Here is a 27,593-nt window from a genome sequence, read left to right on the forward strand (position 1 = left end):
GACAGTACGTTTCAAAGTTAGCAGAGTAGTTGAGTTGGTAGTGTGTTTAGTTTCGTAGTGTTTTTTATTATTTATAAATGAAAATATGTAATGTATCGTGATTTGTGAAGTGAATAGTGAATTGTCGGATTATTTTCATACAAGGTATGTGTTTTTGTATAAAAATATGTTTTTTTGTATATTTGATTTGAACTTTCTTTGCATAACATGTCAGTTAGTCATCAAGGTCAGAATTTATCTCGAAAGGTGCGACCTTTTGCAACACGGATTAATTATTTTATTGACTGAAACGTGTGATTATTAAAATTCTATTGTTTGACCTCGTGAGAATTGATGACTACAATAATAACAAAAATTGTTTAGCACATACATTGTTGTTTTTATTGCTTCCTACAATTTAGTTTTGATTAATTTACTTCCTTTACAACACTACTCAAGAAAAACGTACCAAAATGGGTTTAGGTCAATAGACACTGACTAAAAAAGCTTTGATACAAGAATCTATGTGCAACCGCAAATACAAAACACTGTTACTCAAAATAAAATAAATTTATAAATAAATTCGTCGTTATTATTATTTATCTACGGATGCTACTTCAGGAAACATTACATTGATGACAAAAAATTCAACAAATTCTTCGACATTTGCCAAGCTGGATCACACAATTTTTGGTCAATTATAATAAGTCATTCTGATAGCGTGTGGTATTTTATCAGTAGAGCCTTTCGAAAAACTTTGAAAGATCGATGGACCAAAAATACCTTACATTTACAGAACTATTAAAAATATCAAAGCCCTTTTGAATTACAAATCTATAAAACACCTAAATGAACGTCTCGTGGTATATTCAACTAAATATCAAAGGAACCAGTTTGGTGTGTTTTGTGTGTCAGTGGCGCGAACTGGTCGAAATACCTACATAAAGTGTCAACGTGACACCGAGTTATGTGTTTGAAGTATTTTGGCAGAATTTTTCTTTTACTTTCGAGAGATATCAAGTTCAGTTTATTGAAAATTTGAGACCCTATGAAGGTTCCGTATCAGTTATTGGTCATAAACACAGGCTAGCTTTATGACTATGCCGTGCGCTGCCGATGGGATTAATGACGAGATAGCATTTATGCCAAGCATTAACGATGGGATGTCTACATTATTGATGTAAGCCAGGAATTTTACAAATATACAAACCATGAACTTTATAAACTCTACCAGATTCAGAAGATATGTCAATAAATCTCATATTATTCTAAGAAGTTTAACTTACGATAGGCACCTACTTCAATAGCATTTTCGTGGTAACTACCTGCTTAAATGGTTAACTACGTGTACCTTGACACAAGCTGTCAAAACGTCGATTATTGTCTTCCTGACATCATTGTTGTTTTCTTACTCATCATCACCTTTTAAAAGGTCATCTATAAATACGTCTTAACCGTGCCAAATAATTTGTATTGAACTTGAATATTTAGTAGACACATTGCTTCCTTGCATTTAATGCCTCATGTATTTCTGCATGTAGGATGAATGTTATCTACAGAAATAAACCGGTGAGACATACAAGAATACAAATGCAGAAGGAAGTACCGTTGGATCTACAAAATTACTTATTCGATTGACATAGAATGTGCAATGCTGAATTCCATTGTTATCTGAAGACATGGATTCTTTCTTACCTTCTTCTTTTGCGAATCTTACATTGTTTAAGCACAGATCCACTTTGTCTATAATTGTTCTTGCTACCTTTATGGATTTATTTATAAACATAGCGTAAGCTCGGAGTGGATTTTTGTTTCGTCTTTACTGATAGATTTAAACTTAGTCAACTAGTTCCGAAAAGAGTCTTCAGTCTCGACATGTTTCATTTTTTTAAAGCTCATTTTGGACCTTTGCTTTCGGAATAAATTTAATTGCGTTGTTTTTAAGACATATACGTACTGTACATTCTATAGTTAACAGAAAAAAGACAGCTACACATTAAATGACTATATCAGTGATTATACTAAAATAGAGCCTAGTTTCGTGTATTTACTAAGTTTGTAAGCACCGGGATTTGAACCCAAAACCGGTCCTACTTACGCCCACCATTAGAAGATTTGCTCTCCAGATATGGATATGAAAGTGCTAAGAACATATTTATTTACGGTAGTCAGTCATTAACCTCGTGTGACAAGAGGAAGCACATTCAAGGATAAAAAGATATGGTTAACACAATAATTTCTTACTTTATAATATTAGGTTGGGGAAATAGTATTTTCTATAAAATCTCTTTGACTTCAAGAATCACAAATGAGTACACGGTACATTAGGTTTCTTTCAGTGAGCTCGTGAGGTACCAAAATATCGAGCTTTTTTGTGTAGAGAAAAAAAAAATATTATAAGTTCATACGTACTATAATGCGAAAAGACTTTTTCCCCGACCTAATATGATAAATCATTTTTCCATTCAACTTTCCGATATTATATCGTGAAAGCAGAAAGGGATGTGTTTCCATTTTTAGAAATATTGTATGAACAGCGCCCCTAGCGGATGCCGTAGGAAGTAATAGTTCAGTACATTTTCAATGTCAAATTCTTCGATACTCGTAAGTACCGGTGGCTGTAGAAAGACTGCTTTAGGTCTCAGTATATTATATTTCATGTCTAACTGAATAAATAACATTATTTGAAACAATCTGCCACAACATTCTACCTGTTACACTAGCTAGTAGTTATCCAGAGGTGTTGAAACGACATAAAATGTGGGAAAATGTACCGCGTAATGAAGATTATTATGTAGTACTTCGCAGTAAGTAGCAGGGAAGCGTTACTTAACGTTTACCAACTATACTTACGTTCACACATACATCTTGTTAAATATAGTGCTTCAGTACCTACTGTGAGAATATTGCGAACATCTGTTTTAAATGTTGTATGAAATCCGGATGATACAATTTAAGGTTTATTATACAAATGTAATATCACGCCTGTTATACCCGAGGGTGTATTCAGAGGTGTATGAAATGCACTCACGTTTACCTATTGACAATGTTTGTCCAATGTAGTATGGGGCTCTTGTCATAAACCGGGCAAGTTACCAAATTGTGGACTAATATTGAAAACAATCTAATAAAAAATAGTAAAAGACTAGTAGAGCTTTGCCCGGCCCAGAAATCTAACCCCAGAGGTCTGGAGTTCAGATTTCAGAAGATTTCAATCAGATTCCCAACTGACCGATCTTCAGAAACAGTAAATTATAATAATTAAGTCAGAGATTTTTAAAAACGTGACCGTGCATACATATTTTTCGCCCCCAAACAGGCTTGCGTACAACTAACTCTTTAAATAAGATATCTATTCTGTAAAGTATTGTAATTAGTCAATTATCCATTGACCAACTCTATGCAATAATAGTAGCGTAGTGACCACTTTATGCACGCGCTATTTTCAATCACTGATTGCGGTCATCAAATCGTAAAACACTTTTATAAGCTGCGGTATATAATATTGCAGCAACACCCAATGAAGCCATATCACTTACACAGTCACACGACCCTTCCTTCCTGTATGACCTTCCTTCATTCTTGTTGGCTGCATCCATCATCAGTTAGAAAACTTGAGTAGAATTTTTTAAGTAGATCTGACAGGAAACGGCTACACTTAGATCAAAATCTCAAGCTATTCTTTTCAATTTTGACGCAATACAGAAATATAATATGAAAGTAAAATTTCAAGAACAAACAATCAATTTACCGTAGCTAGATTCTCCACTACTCTTCTACTCTATCGACTACCGACAACCGGCTAGTTATCGAGAAATTTTGTCCTTTCCTCCTTTTGTTCGTCCTCCTTTGGTACTCTAAACGCTGGGGGGCAGAGCAAAACTTATCAGATTTTTTATACTCCATATCCATAGTAGCCTGTAGTCTTATGGCTTGGGGTAACTGCAGTTAGATACCCGATATTTGTATAATAATCTGATCAGCGCCTCTAGCGGGCATTGTAGGAACTATTTTGGCAGTACATTTTTATTGTCAAACTTTTGTTACTTAGTACCAACTGTAGAGAATCGTTACAGGTAACAGGAAAACAATTGCCAAACAAAAACCCAACCAGCCGATCTATTACAATCTTGGTATACCACGTAAAAGAAAGACGCAGTTATATCAAGGAGAGCCGACAATTATGTCGATTTCTCACGGCTATTGTATGCGGTTCAGTGACACGAGGTCGTGAATGCCTTGCGATATACGTTAACCTAGAATATTGAGTGATATTAAACCTATAGGAACGTACGCCCTTGGTTTGAAGTGAAATGTCAGTATTACTGAACAAAAACTAACTAGTGAATGTATGTAATCAGAATCAGTATTGTGCATACACTCACTATTACTTAATATAACTATTTTTGTCTTTAGTGATAATCAAAGGATAGTGTAGACCGAGACGAATTTAAGTACAAACAAGTTTTGCCATTTACAATCAGTTTTGATCCTATGTGCTGGAAAGCAAGTGTGGCTCATTAGTTTACCGCCACGCCGCTTCCATTGCGTCGGGAGGTAGTCGGTTCGATTCCCACACGGAATAATCGATGTGCGATCCACAAATAATTGTTTCGGGGCTGGTTGTATTATGTCAATGTGTCCGTTGTTTGTAAAAGTCCCCGCGTCACAAGAGCATTCTTAGTGTGGGAGTTGTAAAAGAAGAAAGGTATTACTTTTTTCCGACTAGGGAATCGGACCTTGAACTAGGTAATAAAACCAAACCAAACTAGTCTTAATTCCGGGGATAGAAAATGCATAGTATCTATGTATATACAAAGAAATGGTAGATTCAATAATTGTAATGAATGTCATAAGTGTCATAATTTGACCTGAATGAATACATGATGTGGTTTGAAACATATTAATTCTATTTAATAACTTCGCCTAAAAACAAACGGACATTCTATAATAATATCAATATACTGACCTAACGGTTAAACCAAAACATTTGAAACAATGGTATTAAAGTTTCCCAACATTAGATCGCTATCATTGTGAGTATTAAAACATCACGCACTAAGATAAATATTAATGCATTGAAGCAATAGCATGGCTTGTGACGTGACTGAAAATGCGCCGTCAGCAATATCTTAATTATGTTTATGTAATGTAAAAAACTTGTTAACTTTCCGATGTATTTATGTGACAATGAGAACGAACAGCTGTTTTGTATAAATGCACAACATGTTTATTAGATGATATTGATGCCCGCATAATGTATTTATTTATTTATTAAATATTAATGTCACATTGAATGCAGTTCGAATTTCTGTTAATTTTCCAAATAATGGCTTAAAGAAAATAATATTACTAATAAAACGGTTATTCCCGTTCGCCACCCCCAGTATTGCCCCCTCCGGTGGCGACTGGGAATTATTCTAAAAAAACATCCCAGTCGCCACCTCCGGGGGCAAGCGGGATTGTTGGTTAGTAAAAATCCCAGTGGCCACCCCTAAATATAGTTAACATAAAAACTAGGTAGCATATCTTTATTTTTTTTGGAATGACAAAGAATGTTAATTTTATTAAATTTCTGATTAAAAAATAGAAGTACGTAGGGTTAATTAAACGAGAGAGTTACAATATTTATAAATTGGTAGTGCTTAGTGCATACTTTTAATTTTGTTAAAAATATTTTTTTATTAGGGCAGAGTAATACTTTATTTGTTATGTGTATTTTCTAATAATATTTTTTTTCCTATAGAAATGATTGTTGACTTGTTGATGTGATTGTTTAGAATTCGTATAAAACTTGTTGATTTTGGAAATGAAAATGTAGATTTAAGAAGGCGGAGAATTGTTTTTTCAAGTATATTTTAAGAAATATTTTATATTCTATTGAAAGTACCTAATTATCTGTGATTTTGGATTTGTGTTTAAAATTGTTGATTTTGAAAATAAAAATAGTAAAAAATAATGTTTGTTTAATTTTCTACCAATTTATAAATATTGTAACTCTCTCGTTTAATTAACCCTACGTACTTCTATTTTTTAATCAGAAATTTAATAAAATTAACATTCTTTGTCATTCCAAAAAAAATAAAGATATGCTACCTAGTTTTTATGTTAACTATATTTAGGGGTGGCCACTGGGATTTTTACTAACCAACAATCCCGCTTGCCCCCGGAGGTGGTGACTGGGATGTTTTTTTAGAATAATTCCCAGTCGCCACCGGAGGGGGCAATACTGGGGGTGGCGAACGGGAATAACCGCTAATAAAATAATGTCGATCCTTGCCTTTTTTGGGCATAAATGATATTTGTCACCGGTATTAAACTTAATTAAAAAAAGTATTAAATAGATAACGCAAGAAATAAATCTCAACACACTTCATACCTGTTTTGTTTCATAGTAGGTATTCTTCAAAGCTCTTTAATATAATGTATCTTTAATTTCATAATTACAAACGTCCACAGTTCCGCTCCGGTAATCCTTAATTAAATAAATATATTTTAGTCGGTAACTCACAAGCGCGTACTTAATCATAAGTGTACATAATAAATTTTATATAAAATAAAATTGCGTCAGAAGAACGCAATAAAATGACTCGTTTGCATAATATTTCATTAACAAAACCGTTATAGTCTAGTAGGTAAGAAGCATGCTCATGCGTCTTGAACCGTGTGTGATCTCACGCTTTGTCGGCAAATGATTTGAATGATAACTGCAAGATGTACGAGAGTAATAAATGGTGTAAAAAATGCAATATCTGTATAAGTCCTTATAACTTCTCTGAATAAGTGAGTGAGTATCTACTCAAGTTGAAGGGGATGCAGCCATAGAACTTGTGGAATAAGATTAAATTTTCGGGTAGAGTAAGTTTTGTTAGACAGTAAATAAACAAAGGCAATCTTTACTAATTATTATAAAGACAAACTTCTGGATATTTGTTGCTTAATCTCGCAAAAACTGTTAAAAGTATTATGAACACAGATAGTTTATAACCTGACCTAAAACTGACATTAATTTTTCCCCTGGGAATTCTAACGTAGACAAATTCGCAGGCAGAAATTTCTTTACTATAGTCTCCTCATTAAGTTCCATGATACGCTCATAGTCGGTAAAATTATATCATTGATCATGAATCACATTTTTTCCCTACCATACAAACGGTATTCATGACAGCCGGAACCGGACGCAACGACAAGACCAGCTGTCTTTAACGGTTTCAACGAAAATATTACTTAATCTACTGATTCATACTTTACTATTTTACAATTTTAGTAACAGTTACATACATTAAACATGTTATTTTCTAATCCTTGTTAACCTAAAGCTCAGATTTTCGAAATAGTTCGACAGCTGTCTATCTCGTGAGTGGTATTTAAACTATCTTTTATGGACTGTAAAGTTTGACATTTGGACTGGATTTATTGTGTCTCAAGGACTTGAAACAAACCAACTTGTCTACTTCTTAAAAAAAAAAAAATGCAATAAACACCACCAAACCAACTCGAAATAACGATTTGTGGATCACTTACTCGTATGTAAGCAAATATTTGTTACATATGACAATTGAACATACGACCCGCAGTTGTAATGACATGGTCAACAGATCACGTTTGCCACTACACCATAGAAGTCACATACTCCAACAAAATCACCTCATACTGAGAGGCAACTAACTACCGTTGGTAACCCAACATTATACTCTAGCACCAATTGTTCAAAATACGTTAGGAGATCGTCGCCTTCCCCAAAGATTAAGGTTGCAAAACAAAGAGCTGACGTAAGTAAACGTAAATGTTTGACCGCAAAACGGAACAGTCTGTTGGGTAAGTGGTCCAACGGTGTGTGTTTACATTTAGACTTAGTCATGGTGGACGGATATGCATTTGACTCGGTCTGACTGTATTATTTAAGATGTCACAGATACTCTTGAATTTAGTAAGAACTGTGGTTTGAAGTTGCAAATGTTACATTGCATTCTTGTGCAGAAGAATTCTCCTAAAAAAGAGGTCAGGTTTTAGAAGCAAAGAAAAAGTATAAAATATTGCTTCCATCCCTAAGAGTTATATTTATGATATCCGGTCTCTCAATTCTGCTTCAGACAAAAGTAGGATAGAGCCTGAGCTCTCAAATTTCAATCAACTTAATTATCAGACGCAGCTCAACCAACTCATAAATCAGTCGGACACTTTTTATCTAAAATATAATGACCATTTGAATTTAGTAGCCAAATTGTCACAGCTCACTTTATTTCAATATCAGTCACAATATTTGTCAATAATAACAAATGCACTATCAAAGACGCGAATGCTAACAGCATTAACATTTCGTTCCATTAAAAAACGTGCATTTTACATTTGACATCTACACTTAAAAACAACAACATTTCAAAACCAGTCACCCATTGCATAGTATATTAGTACAACTTATTTAGAATGTCACTAACTAGCGACTGCATTGCGAAATCAATTCACCAAACGACAGGTTGTCCAATACTTGTCTACTTGGTTTAGTAGAGCGTGTACTCACAATGAAATATGAGATACAATCCGGAAGATTGCGTTAGTTTACTGACCAATAGTAGAATTGTTTGGTTTGTGTCAATAGTAAAAGATGTGAATTGTTTTTTAGCTGTAGATGCACAACTCCTAATTTAATTGCCTTGTTTGTTACAGTCGAAATAACTGCTTTCGATATTTCAGGTTTATTTCAGCAATTCAGTCTTGATCAGTCGAGTTTTTGTATGAAGCTGGAGATGATACAAGTTTCGCAGCTTTCATTTTTAATTACGTCGCAGAAAGGTCTTATTTTGATTTTCTAAAACAAAATTCTCATCAATCATGTATTGGTAGACTTCTACTTGTAGCAAAACAATCGTTAAATTATAGAATACCTAATAGTATAACGTCTTGAGCTTAAGATCAAAGTTAAGCAAAGAAATAGGTAGTCATGTATTTTTAAGGTTAATATTGAGCCTGCTTTTTGTGCGGAAGACTACACGCACGATGGGTTTCCTCAAGCTAAACAAAGACTCATATCATTAACTTGGCTTCCATAATTTCAGTTTAGCAATGATATTAAGAGGCCCCTATAAGCTGCTAGCACTTGGGTGTAATTTAACAATTCCAATAAAGATAAAAAACATTACACAATCAATTTATTATTATTTCTTAATTAATTCATATAAGTCTAAATAGTCATAGGTCATCTGAATTTTAGAGAACGTCAAAAAGACACTCTCTATACAGAGACTAATAAAGACATGTCATTGCTCTGGGCCAAGCAGTAAGGTAAAAATAACTACTATAAAGAAATTTAACCTTAAGTTACAGCTCATAGGTAGGAGGAACAATTTTCAAAGTAGGTTGGTACTTAGAAGTACCAAGTGTACAAAATCATTCTACAAAGAAACGAAGTAATGACTAAACTATTGCTCCAATTTGATTTCCCGCACAAGACTCGTTTAGAAGTATGACTGTGAAAAATATACACAATGTTTCATGCATTGAGCTCTTTGACCACAAAGCCGTCACTAGACCGCTTACCATTGTGCAATACTATTCCACGTTGCTCTAGTTTAGTAATAATACTTAGATAAATGTGGGATTATACTGCGAGTTAATTATGTAAATAACCTTCTGTTTTCTTTGTTTAATTGTGGACTGGGAACTGCATAATTAAGACATTTATGAACATCAATTTATAGATGCACGGGCATACTAAGGCGCTGTCAAAATTTCGAAGTTGTTTTCTGGTTAGGAAGTATATCTTGCAAGAATGATACTAAACACCTAAAGGCCTACTATGGTTTGTGAAAACGAAGTTTCGTTAAATATTGAAGGTGCTCGTTTATGACTTCTCTATGCTATTTAGTATTTTGACACAAAATAAGCAGCTTCGAATAAGCATACCTTATACTATTGTTTCACAGTTTGACCGACATTTTATAACGGGCAGAATAAGATTAGTGATACAAAAGCAAACGTAAATTCAACCAATGTTCGTTTTCAACCATTATTGTAAGACCTCTGTTTTGGAAAAATTGATTTACCTACTATTAGCAAATCTCCAGTGAACCCTATCCGTTGAATAAGGCACCAATCGACCGTGCCAACGGTTCCCTTATTCATATTAGTAACGGTAAAATTTCCTACAAGTGGATCCCGAGTTTGGTCACTCCTTGTACATAGGTCCAACATCATTGGGAACTACTTCTTTACGACATAAACTATAAAATCAAGGTTTCATTTACCTATACTGAGCAGAAATAATTTCTTTATATCCGTGCTAATATTCGATTCACGAGAAACGTAAAAAGTTAGTAAATAAACATGAGTAAGACAGTGTTCGTTATTGAAAGTTCTCACGAACAATCCATTCAATTTGCACGTTAGTGTTGCTTTATAACGGTTACAGGCTGTATTCTGAGAGCCAATGGAAGTAAAATGGTTAAACCTTTAGTAAATTTGGTAGATTTATTATTATTTTTGGTTGCTTAAAGTAATCAGTAGGTATATTTCTGCTGCTAAGTTATACTACTTCAAAGTGACCTCGAAAGTGACATGAGATTTGAGGCTTAACTTGCCATTATTGATTAGGCATCCGAATCACACTTCACAAATGTTTCAAAAATTCATTAAAAAACACAAAAGAAAAACACATTTAAAAAAAAATAAGTTGTACTCACCACTCGAAAGATGATGCTCTGCTTACATTGCATACCTTAAAAAAAACAAAATGAAATCAACTTCCACATCAATACAAAAAATATAAATACGATTAAAAAACACTTCTTATTTCCAGATGGCAGAAATAATATTCCAGCGTCGGAAGATTCCCACAGTGCTGTCAGACCCCAACCCGCTCATCATCCTGCTGATACTCTCTCTGCTACAGTCATGTTGGTCACAAGTGGTGAACAGAGCTCCACACTTCGTCCCACAAGTGGGCGATATGTCACAGTTTACGTTGCCTGAAGACACGCAGGTTGGCACACCTGTGTACCATTTGAAAGGTGAGACATATTTCGGGAGATAATTTAACTATAAACTATTAATTATTATTCTTGAGAAAATGTCATCGATACTTGAATAATAACCTATTTGATGAAAGAGCTAATTACGGGAACAAAACCGTGCGGGGAAAAAGTGGGTGAATATTGGCTTGAAATCATATTAACGTCCAATATTTGATCATGTTTGATTTTAATTATGAATTAGGTATCTTACCGTGACCTAATAGCGATTCAGCATTAATTCATTTTCTATTTTGCATTCTGAAATTAGCTCATTCAATAGTGTTTAAATATTTTGAGTTTTCTGTTATACTTTATGATAATTAGCCTGTTGAATAGTCTTCAATGATTTCTAGTACCTTGCCAGATATTTATAAAATTATAAAATAATCAATTTAAGAGTTAACCGCAACAAAATCGTTTAACCTCGGAAACAAAATTTCATCGGTCATTATTTAGTTACAGATTCGTCAATGATATCCTCAATTCATTTTTCATTGCAATAAAAATATTTAAATGTTTCTTTATTCCAGGTATCGACCCAGAGAATGGCCAGCTAAGGTATTCTATATCTGGCCAGTATTTCTCTGTGGACTCTTCTACTGGTGTTGTTACTTTAGCCAAGAGTATAGATAGAGAGGAACAGGATTCCTTGGAGGTCATCATAAGTATAACTGGTAAGTACGTAAATTTAAAATAAAAAGGCAAGGAAAATCTTACTATCTACTGTAGTATAATGCTCTTTTCGGAAAATGTTTAAATGCTGAAAATTACAGGTCCTTAACATGTCCCTAAGTCTGAACGAAAGAAAAATTGTCATTCTGCATTGATAAGTAATCTTTTAAGTCGGAATGGTCCTTTCATCTCCCTTTCTTTTAAATTAAGCTTTTATAACTGTATAAAATATCGAGAATATCTTTCAAAAAGAAACTGCAGTATACGAGAAACTAATTACTATGTAAGCCTAATTTCCTCTCTAAGAGAAACGTTGTTTGCAGTCTTACTTACCGATACTCTGCGAGGTTCTTGTTAATTTCACTAATTACTTCCGCACGTACTTCTATACAGCTTTCTCGGTTGATTGTATACTGAGTTTTATCAAAAAAGTTCTAGACTAGAATTAATCAGGAACTAGGGGCTATTACCTGCGCGGTTAACGCGGAAGAAAAATAGGATATTAATCTTAAAAACGTGATGAACACGAACGTCGAACACCCTAAACAAAATCCTGGCTACAGTAGCGATTCCATCAGTACTATTTATCATAAATTAAACTCGCTTATTTCGACCACAGATGAAGGTATAGCAAACACAGAGCCGAACACAGTGTCACTACGAAGAGTGATCCCAGTGAAGGATGTCAATGATAATCCGCCAGTTTTCCATAACAGACCCTACATTGTCAATATCAGTGAAGCAACACCTGTTGGAACTGAAATTGAGGTAACTGATAACTGTAATGTAACTGTAACTGACGTGACGTAACTGATGTGACTGTTTTGTAAGCAATAATTAATTTCATAAACATAAGAGATAAATTAAATTGAAAATCTCCCCTTTTGTTAACCCCTGACGCAAAAAGAGGGGTGTTATTTTGGTTTGGTTAAAAATGAATAATGCAATACTTTTATTTGATGAAAGGTCAACTACTTCTATATAAGGAAGAATTACCGTCGCTACTGCATTTCATGCATATTTTATATGTCGTTCATGTTAAAAACTTGTGATATATTTAGATCACTACCGCATATAAAAATCGGTTTTCAATTTCCTCGCCTAGTAAATGCTCATTCAATTTTACCCCAGAACCACCCAAAACAATATAACATCCGTTTAATTTCAATATTTCAGGTGAATCCAAAGATTCTTGTCACAGATCGTGATGTAGGAGAGAACGCGAGGATACGAGTCACATGTTCTTCAAAAGCGAAAGGAAGCGACGCTGAAGCATGCGCCACTTTCAGGGTCGAGACTGATATGGTAAGAACATTAGAAAATATGTGTCAGATTAGTTATCTGTTTTAGATGTAATAAATCTATTAATAGCTTTGGCATCTTTGATGTTTATAACTTCATGCTTTATTTAAAAAGAGCCAACTGGCAGAATTGAAAAAGCGTAATAAAGAAAACAGCGGTCTTATTAATGCCGATTTCCTACTACTATAGCGGTCTATAACCGCATTTAGTTAGTACCGTGATTAAATCCGGGAAATAATCGAATCTATTAAACTGCCTTATAGTTTATAGCATACCTGTCCTGAAAAACGACAAAAAATCTTCATTATAACTTGTTCTGAATTCCAGGTTACGGAAAATGAATACCAAGTACGACTCTACTTAAACCAAGAGCTAGACTTTGAGAGCAGATCAGCCTACATCATCAGTTTAGAAGCAGCTGACGCATCTGACAAGCCTCTACGTGCGTTTGCGAGCGTTGCAGTAGCTATATGGGATGTTCAAGATCAACCACCGGCGTTTGTCAATGCACCGTACTCTGCTACAGTGCCTGAAAATACTCCAGAGGTATGCCATAACTTCTTTTTATAGTAATTTTGGATTGAAATTGATCGAAATCAATGCATGACTGCTATAATAATATGATGAATTGAATAAGATGCTAGTATATTAACTAGAATAGAGTTGTACAAATACAATTCTAATAAGAAATTCAAGCACCCTTGTGTGTATAATAAACCAGTGCTGAATGCTATTTAAAACGTTATAACTAAAATAAGCAAAGAAGGAATCTTCGTGTTTGGTCGTCGTTTAAAAATACTTAAAATACAAAAAAATATCTCAACATTCTTAATTAATCTATTTCAGAACACCAGCATCATGGAGATCATAGCAAAAGACGGCGACACCGCCAACCCTCGGCCAGTTCTGTTGACCCTCGAAGGTGACAGTCAGCAGTACTTCAAGCTGCTCCCAGACAGGCCTCTGGGTCGAGCTACACTGGTCGCCACTGATGTCCCTATTGACAGGGAAAGTGATGTCGTGATGCAAAATGGAGGAGTCTATAGCTTCTTTGTTAAGGTATTCACGATTTACTTTTATTTTTGTGATAACAGTTGACAACAATTCAATCAAGTGAGTTGACAACGTTACGGTTAAGAGATGATCCACTAAAATACCATACGCCCAGTCTTATTATAAAATGAAAACGTTTTCAATTTACTTAATATTATTGCGGGTTTATAAGGTTATTGATGTATTAACAGCTAAATATAATAGCAATGTGCTTGCTAATACATACGAAAATACCTTCTGACTATTTATGTAGTACTTAGAAAAAGAGATTTTTGCCCTCTTTTTTATGACACAAACTCTTTTTTCTAGGCCACAGAACTGATAAACAACGAAGTGCCATCAGACTACACAGTGACCACCGTAACAATAATAGTAACAGATGTCGACGACCACGTGCCAAAATTCAATAAAGAAGTATTCGACATATCGATACCAGAGAATATTGAAAACGGAAGCCCCATACCCGGCCTATCTATCTACGTCGAAGATAACGACATAGGACAGAACAGTAAATATGACTTAAGCCTACGTGATGTTTACAACTCTGAAGGCGTATTTGCCATTAGTATAGACAAAGGTGAAGGAAGGACACCTATTAGTATAAAAGTTAAAGATTCTTCAAAACTAGATTATGATGTTGATGACGATGATAAAAGGTTGTTCAGTTTTGATATCGTTACGTCAGCTAACGGCCGAGAATTGTCATCAGCTAGAGTGAATATCAAACTTCTCGATATGAATGACAATGCTCCAGTATTTGAAGAACCTACTTACAAGTTCAATGTACCTGAAAACGCGACTATTGGAACTAAAATAGGTGATGTGTTCGCCACTGATAGAGATTACGGCATATTTGGAGAAATAGAATACAGTTTGACTGGTTTTGGTTCAAATATGTTTACTACTGATAAAAGCAAAGGTGGTGTTTATGTGAAACAAATACTTGACTATGAGAAGCAGAAGAGTTATAGTTTAACGCTTTTTGCCAAAGATGGAGGTGGTAAAGGGTCTACTGCTAGTATTTTTATTGAAGTGTTGGATGTAAATGATAACGCGCCGATATTTGAAGCGGCTGAGTACAGTAGGACTATAAGAGACGGTGCGACTAGTTTTGAGCCTCAATTTGTTGTTCGGGTAAGTTGAACATTAATGATTCAAGACTATCTGACAAATTCCACAAAAATTGGAAAGGCATATTACTTGAAAATATTAGTAAAAAATAATTCTATGCCTCATGTCTTCATTACTTGTTAACAAGAATCATCCTCTCTATTCATGCCATATTTTCATTTCACAACGCAAATACTAGAAAATTATTCTCAATCGCTAATTTAATCATAAAAATTCCGCTCAAAAACTAAGATCATTTTCTTTTCATACTTCAGGCTACGGACGCAGACGGTCCCACTCAAGGAGATGGTCTTATAAAGTACTCATTAGAATCAGACAATAGTATCAATCACAAAGGAAACATATTCAGTATAGATGACGAGACGGGTGAAATAAGCATCATTGACAAAGTGGACAGTATGGACACCCCTCGTGGTCAATATGAGTTGGTTGTTAGAGCTACGGATTATGGTAAGCGAACCAATTATTTACTGACTAACACTTAAAGTTTTTTACCACCTTAAACAATATTATGTTAAAGTTATACAAAAATCTGAAAGTAATTTGAACCCACGATCTCCTGGGCCCATTCTGAATGAACCCAGTAGATCACACGGGCCTAAAATTACTTCAAAAATTTATATTATTTTATCGGTAACATAAATAATGGTAAGAACAAGACATCACTGACCACTTGTCCAACATTAATTTACATTACTCACACTCTTTCAACAGAACCAAAACCCTTGCATAGAATGGTTCGCGAATTCTAACATTTCTAACCTTACATAATCATTCACGATTTATTTTTCTTCTTCCCAGGCATTCCACCCCTACATAACGAAACACGAGTCTACATCCGAGTGGGCGTCCCCGGCAATCAAAGACCTACTTTCAAAGGCAACTACCATCACTACAAATACACCATCTCTCAACATAGTCCTGAGACAACTGACGACTTTACTTTTGACCTCAATCCTATGAACTATAAAGCCAGTTTGAGAGAAGATGCTAAACCTGGTCAGAACGTCACTATGGTCAAAGCTAATGATCCTGATGGCTTGGATGATTTGTTGACGTATCATATCGTGTCAGGTTCAAGAGATAATTTTGTTATTAATGAAAAGTGAGTACAAGTTTTGTTGTTAAGTTACTTTCTTTGTACTATTTGCTAATATTTTTGCCTGGGTATTAATGCAAACATGCAATTTAAACTGGATTTCCTGACGTTTGGCTCATGCTGCCGAAGGCGCAAACTGATTGAGAACTTACTTACGTAAAAAATGAAGTATTTTGTGTATAATTATAAATTCAGCTTAAAGCCTAGTTCCCGTGGGTAATAATTTGAATCAGTAGATGCATATTATCATTATTTTTACTTTATCGAGCTTAACAATATATTCCTTTTCCAGAACAGGTCTAATAACAGTATCAAATGACGCAAACTTAGACCGAGACATGAATCCTGATCGATATGAAATCCTAGTATCGGCAGTGGACAGTGGTATGCCTATACCAGAAACAGCAACCACTACCGTCTTTGTCACCATACAAGACGTTAATGACAAACCACCGAAATTCAATATGACTGAGTCAACTACTTACATATCAGAGAAAACTAAGATTGGAGATCTAGTCACTAAAATAATTGCTTACGATACCGATGTTAATTCAGAACTGAGATACAGTTTAATGGATCCTATTAAAGCGCTTTCTAAAGCCGGCGTGCAATTAAAACCTAACGCTCCATTTGACTACCAACATCTATTTCGAATTAACGAAGAAACTGGAGAAATATTTGTAAACGGCACTTTAGATTACAGTCAAGCATCTATAGTGATACTTACTATTAAAGTTGTAGATATCAATGCTGAATTAAATAAGGAAAGTCAATTCGCTGTTATAGAACATACGATTTATATTCAACCGTATGCGGATAAGAATCCACAGTTCACGAATGCTGGCTGGACGAGTTCAAATCCTGTGATTTATCATAAGATTAAAGAAGAACAACCTATTGGCAGTACTATTGTTGTATTAACAGCTGAAGACCCTGTATCGGGACATTTGATATCTAGTTTTAAAGTAATAAATTCTGAAACGGATCTGCTTCAAGTCGATCCTTTGAGTGGTCAGGTGGTGCTGACTAAACATCTTGATTATGAAGATCTGACCCATCCTAATCTTACGTTGACGGTAAAAGCAGCAAGTAACGATGGTAGTAAAAGTAGTATTGCCAAGATTATTATTGAAGTTGTGAATTTAAATGATAACCCACCGATATTTGAAAAAGAGGTGAGTAAAATACATAACGTAAGCATATCTTTTGATGCTTTTTTGCAGAAGTTTCTTACGAGAAACTTCGATTACTTATTCATAAAATCGTGTAAATTAAATATAATCGTCAAGCAAACCCAAGAAACTGAATAAAATTATCATAAGTATATGATTATCCATTAATCCATATCCATACTAATATTATAAATTCGAAAGTAACTCTGTCTGTCTGTCTGTCTGTCTGTCTGTCTGTCAGTCTGTCTGTCTGCTACTCAATCACGCCTAAACTACTGAATCAAGTTGCATGAAATTTGCTATGGAGATATTTTGATACCCGATAAAGGACATAGGCTACTTTTTACCCCGTGAAAATGACGCATTTCCCGGGAAAATTCAAGTGAAGTCAAGAAGTCGCGAAGAATCAATATTATAACGACATTGAAATAACAAAAATCCGTTGTCATGGCAACTGTTTTAATGGCGGATATGCCTTAGCGCGACTTCGTTATATTATGAGATATAAATAATTTTGAGAATATTTTTCGTGAAAAAAAGCATATTTTGTTGTTAAGGAATAATTTATTAAGCTTTGTATTAGTAAAAAAAATCGTGAAATAATTCAGTAGTTTCAGCGAAAATCCCACAAACGTATCATACAAAGTTTTTATTAACTTAAATGCAACATTCTTTAACGAGCTGTGTTAAACAACTGTCGGACATGTCATTCCTCGTGATTGTTTCTTCCAAACTACCTTCACACAAGAACTATTGAAAAACTTTGATGAAATTTGGTAGACAGATCCTACTAATATTATAAAACCAGACACAAAACAATTATATGTGGATCGCACAAATAATCTATACTTATATTATAAAGCTAAAAATTAAGGGTCCGATTTGAAAAATTATTTCAATGTTAGATAGCCCGTTTATCGAGGAAGGCTATAGGCTATATATCATCAAGCTACGACCAATAGAAGCAGAGTACCAGTAAATAATGTTACAAAAACGGGGAAAATTATGACCCATTCTCTCTTATGTGACGCAAGCGAAGTTGCGCGGGTCAGCTAGTACAATAATAAAATAAAAGAACGTAAGCTTCAAGAGTCAAACTTACCATTCTAAAATTGTTGTATTTTCCAGCTTTACAAAGTGAGCGTGCTAGAATCAGTGAAATACCCTGAAACGATAGTAACAGTGAAGGCACATGACGCTGATGCTGTATTAAGTGATGAAGATAAACTGAAGGGTTTCTCTGATATAAGATACACGTTGAGAGGAGAGAACTCTGACCTGTTCAAAATTGATAAAGTCACTGGTGCTATACAGGTAAGCACTACATTACACATAAAATTAAATATTCTTACAAATGCTGGATAAAATTTGACGGCGAATTTTAAACTATGACCTATATTTTAGAAGTAAGAGTAGTGAGAAATTTAATAGGTAGTTTGCTGTCGGCTATGGCCTACATTTGTCAGCAATCACAAACTGTAAACAGCTTTTTTACACGGAACTAACGAATACATTAATCTTTTTGTGTTTCCAGGTAGCTGAAAACAAAACCTTAGACAGGGAACGTCAATCAGTCCTAAGGTTAGAAATAGAAGCGGCCGACATACCCGGTGGTGGAGCCGACAGGTTGAAGACAACTGCTACCATACTAGTAGATGTTTTAGATGTGGATGATAATTCACCTGAGTTTGAGAAGAATGTTTATACTGGTAAGGTGAAAAGTTTCTTTGTATTAGTTGATAAAAATGGACATCTAATAATTAAGGTGATTGTATTAAGGCAGCTATGAATTTGAAATCATACGACGCCATCAATTCCTACAGCACATAGGGGTAGAGCTAGAGATCAATTTATTATTACTTACGCAAACGCTGGAGCAGCCGCAGCATCACATTTAGACCAACACGTCGCCGGCGCGTCTCGATCCTGTGACACTTCATATTAATCAACATCTATCTCAGTACCTACTGACGAGCTATTATCACTTAGATCTTGTAACTTTTTAATCATCACTAATTACTTGGGGCGCTTAGGCATCGCGAAAACAATAAAAACACTCACTACTTTGTAATAAAATCACCAACAGATCACAACACACGCGCCTTTACCGCAGAACATTAACTATACTATTTAATTGCCTCAATAAACTAAAGCAAGAAAATTAAGAAACTATCGTTTCGTTTGCGATAGTCTAACATGATTTCAATTAATTTCAATAGATGATGATATACCATCAATAACACTATAGCCGTTCTTATTCATTTTGTGAAAATTTTACCGCTTAAACGTTCACGACTTGTACATAAATAATACGATATAACGTTTTTAGCACGTTTGAAAATTATAGGTAACGGTACCCTAATTGTTTACCCGACGTTTCGATCGCACACCGACCATAGTCACGAGCAGACTGATAAATCTCCTAAACGTCATTTCTTTGTGGTACGAGTTTCTACGCCTACCCTCAATTGGTTCACTATTCTTAATTTGTTCGAAATTGTCGGTACTTCGACACACAATACTAATGACGTCTTTACACTGGCGAATTATGATGACGTAAATGAAAATGTGCAAAAAAAAAATTATAGTATTTGTTCTAAGCCTAGTTGTAAATTAGTATGCTGTAATCTCCTATAATTGAAGGAGCATTTTGTTACAAATGTTGATTATGTATTTTCAGATGTATAATGTTTCCTTTGTTGGAGTTTCATAACAATAAATAAATAAATCTATCTATCTAAGCATGTATTTAGTAGTAAATAAGTATGTTTATCGGTTATCTGGCTACCATAGTACAAGCTCTGCTCACTTTGGAATCAGACGCCCGTGTGTGAGTTGCCCAAAATATTTATTAATTATTATTATTTTTTTAATTCTAGCCGTGGTGCCGGAGAATGTGCCGATTGGTATAAGCGTTATTAACGTCACAGCTACAGACCCTGACGAAGGGCTAGGTGGAGAAATTAAATACGAATTTTTGGATGAAGGAGAAGCTAATGGTAATAAATATAACTTTATTTGGATAATATTTATCTTGATGAGTCATAACATGAAATGACAAGATAGGTACAACTAGGAAAACAACTAATTATGAAATCATTACTTGCATATGAAATACAAAGAAATCTTTTGTTGAACCTTTTGTTGGTAGTTTAGTTAGGGCAACACAATGATTTTTCTTGCACTATTTGTAATGTATGTTTTCAATATGCTTACATAATTATTTATGTTAAATTTGCACGCTATTATGTATTGTACCTATTTTTTATTTCTACCATGTTTTGTGACCACATTTTATGCAATAATTTATTCTACTATTATAAAGTATCTTAATAAAGCCTCTCAAAACATAAGTTCCTATATGTTTGTTATCTGACCAACATATAAACCATTTTTGTTATTTTCTTCCAGGCTTCTTCACAATCGACTCAACGACAGGCGAGATTAGAACCAACAAGGACCTAACAGGGCGTGGTCGGACGGACCCTTACAGACTACTAGTAGGAGCGACTGATGGTGGTGGACATACGGGAGACACGTCATTGTCACTGTATATCGGTGATGTAAGCGCTAATGATGGAGTGCCTAGGTTTATTAGGCCTGCTGCCGGTGAAGTGCTTAGTGTTAGCGAGGTGAGAAATTATATTTACTTGGTGTAATCGCTAAATAATAAATTAAGTATTATTTAAGGTAGCTTAACTTATTTGTAGTATTGTTATTGACACGATGAGTTTCTTCTCAACGGTCCTGATTTTTTTGTATTACTTTCTTTAAGGCTTTAATTCCGTGTTCAAATTATTATAAATAGTTGTTTAGAAAGTTTAAATAACACTGCGAAATGACAAATTCCTCTTTTCTTCCTATTTTTTACGAAACATGCTTCAGAATTTATCCTCTTCGTGCGAGATACATAACGTAACACCACTGTCTATTTTTTGCAGAACGCAACAATAGGATCACCAGTATTCCAAGTGGTAGCAAGTGATCCAGACGACCCCACACAGCCTTCAGGACAGCTGTTCTACTCCATACAACCTAGCAATCCAGACGCTAAGATATTTTCTATAGGTGAGTATTATTGTACTTTTACGAAATGCTTTTTTAACAAGTTAATTATCGGCAGTCAAAGCTCATAACATTTTTCTTGTTTTGAAAGTAATAAGCCTATTATAGATATTTCTTTATTTATGGATTGTTATGTTTTTAAAAAAAAAATCTATTTGTTTTTGTCTTCAGATCCTCACTCAGGCCTTATAACGACTCGTCAGTCTTTAGACCGGGAACGTAAAGCTTCATACACATTGGTACTGCTGGTGACAGACCGTGGTCAGCCGCCGCAGCAGAGCACCAGGATTGTCACCGTCATGGTCAACGATGTTGATGATCATAAACCACATTTCGGAAGGAATTTGGTAAGACACGAGTGTGAAATCAGTTCAATGAACTTTCCAGAAACCAACGCTATCTTCCGTAAAGCTTGGGCCATTGATTTTATTGCTCGTCTACTGTAGCTCGATTCTTTACTACTATCGACTACCGACAACCGAACTGTCATCGAGAAATTTTGTATGAAAATCTGATCAGCGCCTCTGACGGGTGTCACAGGAAACATTTTGGCAGTACATTCTAAATGTCAAATGTCGATAGCTAGCCGGTTTTCGGTAGTCGAAATTAAAAAGTATTTATTCTAAAATAGTGTTTACTTTATAAATCGTTGGCAGTTTTTTCATTGTCAATAATGATTTTGAACTTAACAAGACGTTAATATTCTATTATGCAAATTAAAATGCATTCTATATTACAGGATGATCCACCACTACTTATGACGACCAAAGAAGAAGTACCAATTGGAACAGTTATTGGACAATTTGAAGCTATCGACGAAGATATTGGAGAAAACGCTGCAATAGATTATGCTATCACTGGTAAGCTTGTACCATAAATCGATTTCAGCTTTATGCGGTATAGCTTAAAGTTGAATTTCGTTATTTCGTTATATGTTTATCGTCCTGTCTTTGTCATCTAAGAAGGAATACTCAAAAGTCTTTCTCTTCCAGCTGGAAACGACTACGGACTATTGAAGTTAGAGAGGACTAACGACAGCAAGGCGTTAGTCATTGCAGCAGCAAGATTGGACAGAGAAATGGTGGCTAGAGTATTGATAACTGTAAAATGTTTTAAGTATGGAACGAAACCGAAGTTGAACAAATCTTATAATAGACTGGTAAGAATCTTAGAATTAATTAATAAAAAAGGATAATTAAAAATAAATACAGCTGATTTCAGGTAAAAACAACTCAGCAACGGGTATTTGCGCAGTTTCTGAAAAGTTTTCCAATACTTCAATTTATTTTGTTTGGCTGGAACTTAACTTTAACTTGAATTTGTTATCATTATTTAAAAATATCAGTTCAATAGCCGATTATGATAGCAGGTTTCTGTTTATAGTCATTTTCAACATTGGATGTAATAATTTGAATTGTTCATTTCATCGACACTATCCTTCTGACTGAATAAATAAGCATTTATCAATCATAGCTCTTAAAAGTATGTACTATTCCAGGACCCATCAGAAATCCAAGTGCTAGTCAAAATCTTAGATATAGACGACCACCTCCCAGAATTTGAGAGCGCTAACATGACGGTTGGAGTCAGACTGAACGTGCCTATAGACACCCTGATAGCTTCAGTCAAAGCTATCGACAAGGACCCTGACTCAAGGCCTATTAATTACAAGATCATGAACATGAGTTTTGAGTCCCCTATCAAGGGCAAGTCTTTGACAAATATCACTGATGTTATCGTCTTGAACAATGTGACTGGAGATTTGAAGATTATGAGGAATTTGATACATTATGCTGATGGTATATTTAGGTAAGTGTGTAAATGTTTTTGAAGAATCGATACACGTTTTGTAAGTGTATTGAGTTTTATTTTAATGTTTTTGTTTTACAGACTAGTCATCCGAGCTAATAATACGATGGATCTTGAACGGTATAGCGATATACTAATTGAAGTAAGTCCTTATTTCATATTTGTGTTTACACGTCATGCAACACACATGGCAATTTCGACTTCGCATGTTTCTCACTTACTGCACGGTGTTACTGACATTTTACCTAGTGACCACTTTACTAGTTTCTCTCTTGATCTCGCAGTACACCCAATTGATAAAACGGTTGCATGTTGTGATTGAAATAATATGGTTTACGTTACTTTTTACTGTTTCCTAAAATCTACGAAAGTATCATTACTCATTATGTCTTTATCTAATTATCTTTAGGTGGTAGTAGTACGAGAACGTGATCTGCTTCGCCTAGTAATGCCAGGAGGGACTCGACAGAAGTACAGGGACCTTCGCGACAGAATGTCAGAGGCTCTTGCGCAGCGCGGCCTGAGGATGCAGCTACATGACGCCAACACTGCGTTCTTTGCTAACCCTGGGTAAGGGTATTTATGATACTATTATTATTAAATACTAGCGGATAGTGGGAATTATCTTTGAGTCGTTCTCATACAAACTAACAGCTACAAAAATATAAAAAAAAGAATTACCCAATTTAGTTTCGTTGCTCAAAAGTTATGCGCGTACAAACATTTCAGTGAATAAGTAGTCGGTCAAAGTGCTTTTCTAGCTAATAATACAAGCACAGAGTTTGGTATGAGGCGTGATGTATAGTATGCTCTGTTAAATCTTTAGCTAACGATATTTTTTCTTGCAGGCCATGTTTCCAATTCCGAAAAGTGGAATCCGGTGAGGCTCTTACTCCCAAAGCAATGAAAGCAACAATACGTGCCCTAGGAATAGAGTTCCAAGAGATTCTAGAGAAGTTCAACGTACACAACATCACTAGCTGCGGAGTGTCGAGGACGAAACATTCACCTGCGCAGCATGCATTGCTGGCTTTGGCTGGCGTGCTACCTTTTGCGGCTTTCATAGCCACCCTTGTACTATGTTGTATGCATTCTAGTGGTAAGTATCATCCTAATATACTTATACTGTCCTATTTTAAAGAATCTTGTTGATTTTTTTCCCAATATCTGTAACATTACGACGTAATAACGCTGACAGACCGGTAGGCAATAATAAAAAAATATTTCAGTTTTAGATAATCTCTTGTTATATGTCTAACCTTTGGTTTTTTGAGGTACATTTAACGGTAGTTTATTTATTCAATAGCGTCAAAACTCATACAAAAAAAAACGCTATTGAATAGATAAACTACCGCTAAATGTACTCAGAAACCGGGGGTAAATACTTCACATAATTAACTTTTTGAGTAACGTAGTTATAAATAAATATTATGAACTTATTCTTACAGCCAAGAAAAGAGCAAGAGAAGCTCTCCTAATCACGAGAGAACCACCACCGGTACCTGCCAGCAACATCTCCGTACCTACCAGATTATACGCAGAACCATTATACACGACGTGACGTCATAACATAACGTAAGCTAAGTGTGTACAAAATTATAGACTGTATAGAGAAATATGAGTCAAATATACGAAATTTATTTATGATTAGACTTGAATCCTTTCCTAGAAAATATATCTTTGCCACGTAGATTTATGACATATCAGTGCTTTTGATATAAAGAATTCCCAAGAAAAGTAAAAATGTTATATAGAACAGATAATATTTTTATATTATTCATAATACAATTACTCTTGTAAAATAATTGACGGCCGTTTTCAATTCGCTATCTATCCGTTGTTCACTTACATAAGACAAGCATTATCCATGATTTTACTGTTACTTCCTTTTCCATAACCGATCTACGGATAGCCACTTGTACTTAAATCGGTTAAATATCGATCGTTTCAACGCAATAGACGCAGGTAGCAATTTACTTGTAATTTATACGTTTTTTTTTTTTTTTTTTGTTTTTTGTTTTTTAAAAAGACAACTCCCGCACTAAGAATTGCTCTTGTGTCGCGGGGACTTTTACAAACATACAAACAACGGACACAAAGCACAACCAGACCCGAAGCAATTATTTGTGGATCGCACAAATAATTGCTCCGTGTGGGAATCGAACCCACGACCTCCCGTTGCAGTGGTATCGGCGTGGCGACCTAAACCACTGCGCCACGGAGGCAGTCAAAACGACTATTTAATATTATAAACCATAATCGAGTTCATAATTTAATCGACTTTAATCAGTGCATAAGTTATTCGGTTAATCGTGAGTTGATCAGTGGTATCGATTAATTTAATGGAGAATCGATTGATGTGGTTCGGAAAGAACTGTTAAAACGATTTAACGACATTTATGCTATTTATCTCAATCTTATATAATTTTATTATCTATTTATGAAACTTTTATTACTACAAAAACATGCATTTAGACGTCATAACGATAAAAAATCTATTGTTCAGGAGTAAAAAACATGACAAAATAATTTAAAAAATAAATTTCCGTCCATTGTGTAAACTTTGTAGGATTTTCTCAATTAATTAATTTCTTAAGAGCTTTTTTATCTTCAAAACATTTTTAATTAATGTTTCCGTATACATGATTACCTACTGTAGTAGGTACTCAGTTACTATAGAGTTTTACTCATCATCATCATCATCATCTCAGCCGGGAATCGTCCACTGCTAGACAAAGGCCTCCCCCATCGAGCGCCAATAGGACCGGTCCTGGGCCGCCCTCATCCATCCATCTCTGTAAAGAGTTTTACTCAATCAAGTAAAATTCTTTACAGAGAGTAGCCAAACTGTTGGTTTTACAAACACATTAAACTTTACATGTCTTATGTATGTGTAGAGTATTACAATAATAATAATCTATACTCCTTTCCAAGCTAGTGGTAGATTGTTTTTAAAGACATCCCCCGCACTAAGTATTGCTCTTGTGTCGCGGGGACTTTTACAAACATACAAACAACGGACACAGAGTACAACCAGACCCGAAACAATTATTTGTGGATCGTACAAAGAATTGTATCGGGTCTGGTTTTTTGATTATCATTATTCTGTCATAAACTCAAAAGTGTTGAAATAATAATTAAATCGAAATCTGTCAAAACGTCAAAGTCAGTTTTGACTAGAGTTAAAAAACAAATTGAATATTTTCCTTTTAACAGACAGACATAATGTTAGTTATTTCAGAAAACAAAGCAAGAAATATAACGTGTATTTATAGCAACAAAGTATGTTCATATAACCTATATTTATTAACATTGTTGTTTTAACCTCACTATAATTCTTTTGAAGTGCAAGATATATACTTAAGACAATGATTGCACAAGAACAATTAGCATTAAATAAAGTGTCATAATGCAGCTTAATATAATTTGAACTCAATTATTATATTAAAAATAAATTATGCCAACGTACTCGTGTAAGGTTTGAAAACAAAATAATGTCAGTATTTATTTTACTAAAGGCAATTTTAGAAATATGCCTTAAAAAAAATGGTTAGTTCAGAAAAAAAATGTCTGAATTATGAGACATGATACACCAAACATGGTTTTCAAAAAGATGTTTTTTTTATTTAATTATTATAATGTGTATATCAGTGAAGCTTTGTAAATATCGCTTATAATTATTATTAGACAATTATATTATTATTATTTATAATTCATTCGTGTTCTGTGTACAAAAATGAATAAAATTTGTTAGTCGTATTCACATTTATGCTTATTTAAAGCAAAAATAACAATATCAAATTAAACACTAAACCTGTTTATGTTGAACTATGAACACAAAGTTCATGTAAAGAATGGGTTATTTTGTAATTAAACATGTAACTATATAAAAGAAAATTGAATATTTCTTATTTAAGCAAACAAAATGAACAAAATGTTGTAATATAATATATGAAAGTGTCATGACCATAATTGATAGTGTGATAATATTTAGTAAACCTTTACGTCTAAGTCACAATTATAAATAAAAATACCTAAATGAAAATGTATATTGTATGTTTTAAATAAATTATTTTTATTTGGTTACACGTTGTTCTTATTTCACCCTTTTTAATTAACCATAATCATCTCAAAGTTTACTGGTAGATTCAGTAATTATAACTATGGACAAATTACTATTAAGTAGTATTTTGCAATGTATATCAGAATATTTCTCAATAAAAGCCCGGAGTTCTTATTATAGAAGACTAACATTGTAAATGACGAAATGTGGTGAGCTTCATAAGCCTCTGGTAACACCTC

At 34.4% G+C, this 27,593-nt stretch overlaps 1 protein-coding gene across 1 annotated transcript; it reads left to right on the top strand.

Annotated features, from left to right (window-relative positions):
* On the top strand, positions 1 to 27,377 carry Cad74A (cadherin 74A). Its single transcript, XM_076114010.1, has 24 exons — positions 1 to 144; positions 10,775 to 10,985; positions 11,519 to 11,662; positions 12,280 to 12,428; positions 12,837 to 12,965; positions 13,290 to 13,508; positions 13,809 to 14,021; positions 14,325 to 15,149; positions 15,401 to 15,596; positions 15,948 to 16,251; positions 16,538 to 17,420; positions 18,546 to 18,731; positions 18,952 to 19,126; positions 20,297 to 20,416; positions 20,829 to 21,049; positions 21,359 to 21,485; positions 21,654 to 21,829; positions 22,222 to 22,342; positions 22,475 to 22,641; positions 22,981 to 23,291; positions 23,373 to 23,433; positions 23,701 to 23,861; positions 24,140 to 24,390; positions 24,740 to 27,377. The coding sequence occupies exons 2-24, from the start codon at positions 10,775 to 10,777 to the stop codon at positions 24,850 to 24,852; spliced, it is 5,463 nt and encodes a 1,820-aa protein (XP_075970125.1). The 5' UTR covers positions 1 to 144; the 3' UTR covers positions 24,853 to 27,377.
* The last annotated feature ends 216 nt before the right edge of the window (positions 27,378 to 27,593 follow it).

Source organism: Anticarsia gemmatalis, chromosome 5 (genome assembly GCF_050436995.1).
Source record: "Anticarsia gemmatalis isolate Benzon Research Colony breed Stoneville strain chromosome 5, ilAntGemm2 primary, whole genome shotgun sequence".
Classification (NCBI taxonomy): domain Eukaryota; kingdom Metazoa; phylum Arthropoda; class Insecta; order Lepidoptera; family Erebidae; genus Anticarsia; species Anticarsia gemmatalis.

Excerpts from the sequence above, each read along its gene's own strand:
- Cad74A (XM_076114010.1), top strand. The coding sequence starts at position 10,775 with ATGGCAGAAATAATATTCCAGCGTCGGAAGATTCCCACAGTGCTGTCA. Across the intron at positions 11,663-12,279 it reads GGTCATCATAAGTATAACTG|ATGAAGGTATAGCAAACACA; the intron begins GTAAGTACGTAA and ends TTTCGACCACAG. Across the intron at positions 14,022-14,324 it reads TCTATAGCTTCTTTGTTAAG|GCCACAGAACTGATAAACAA; the intron begins GTATTCACGATT and ends TCTTTTTTCTAG.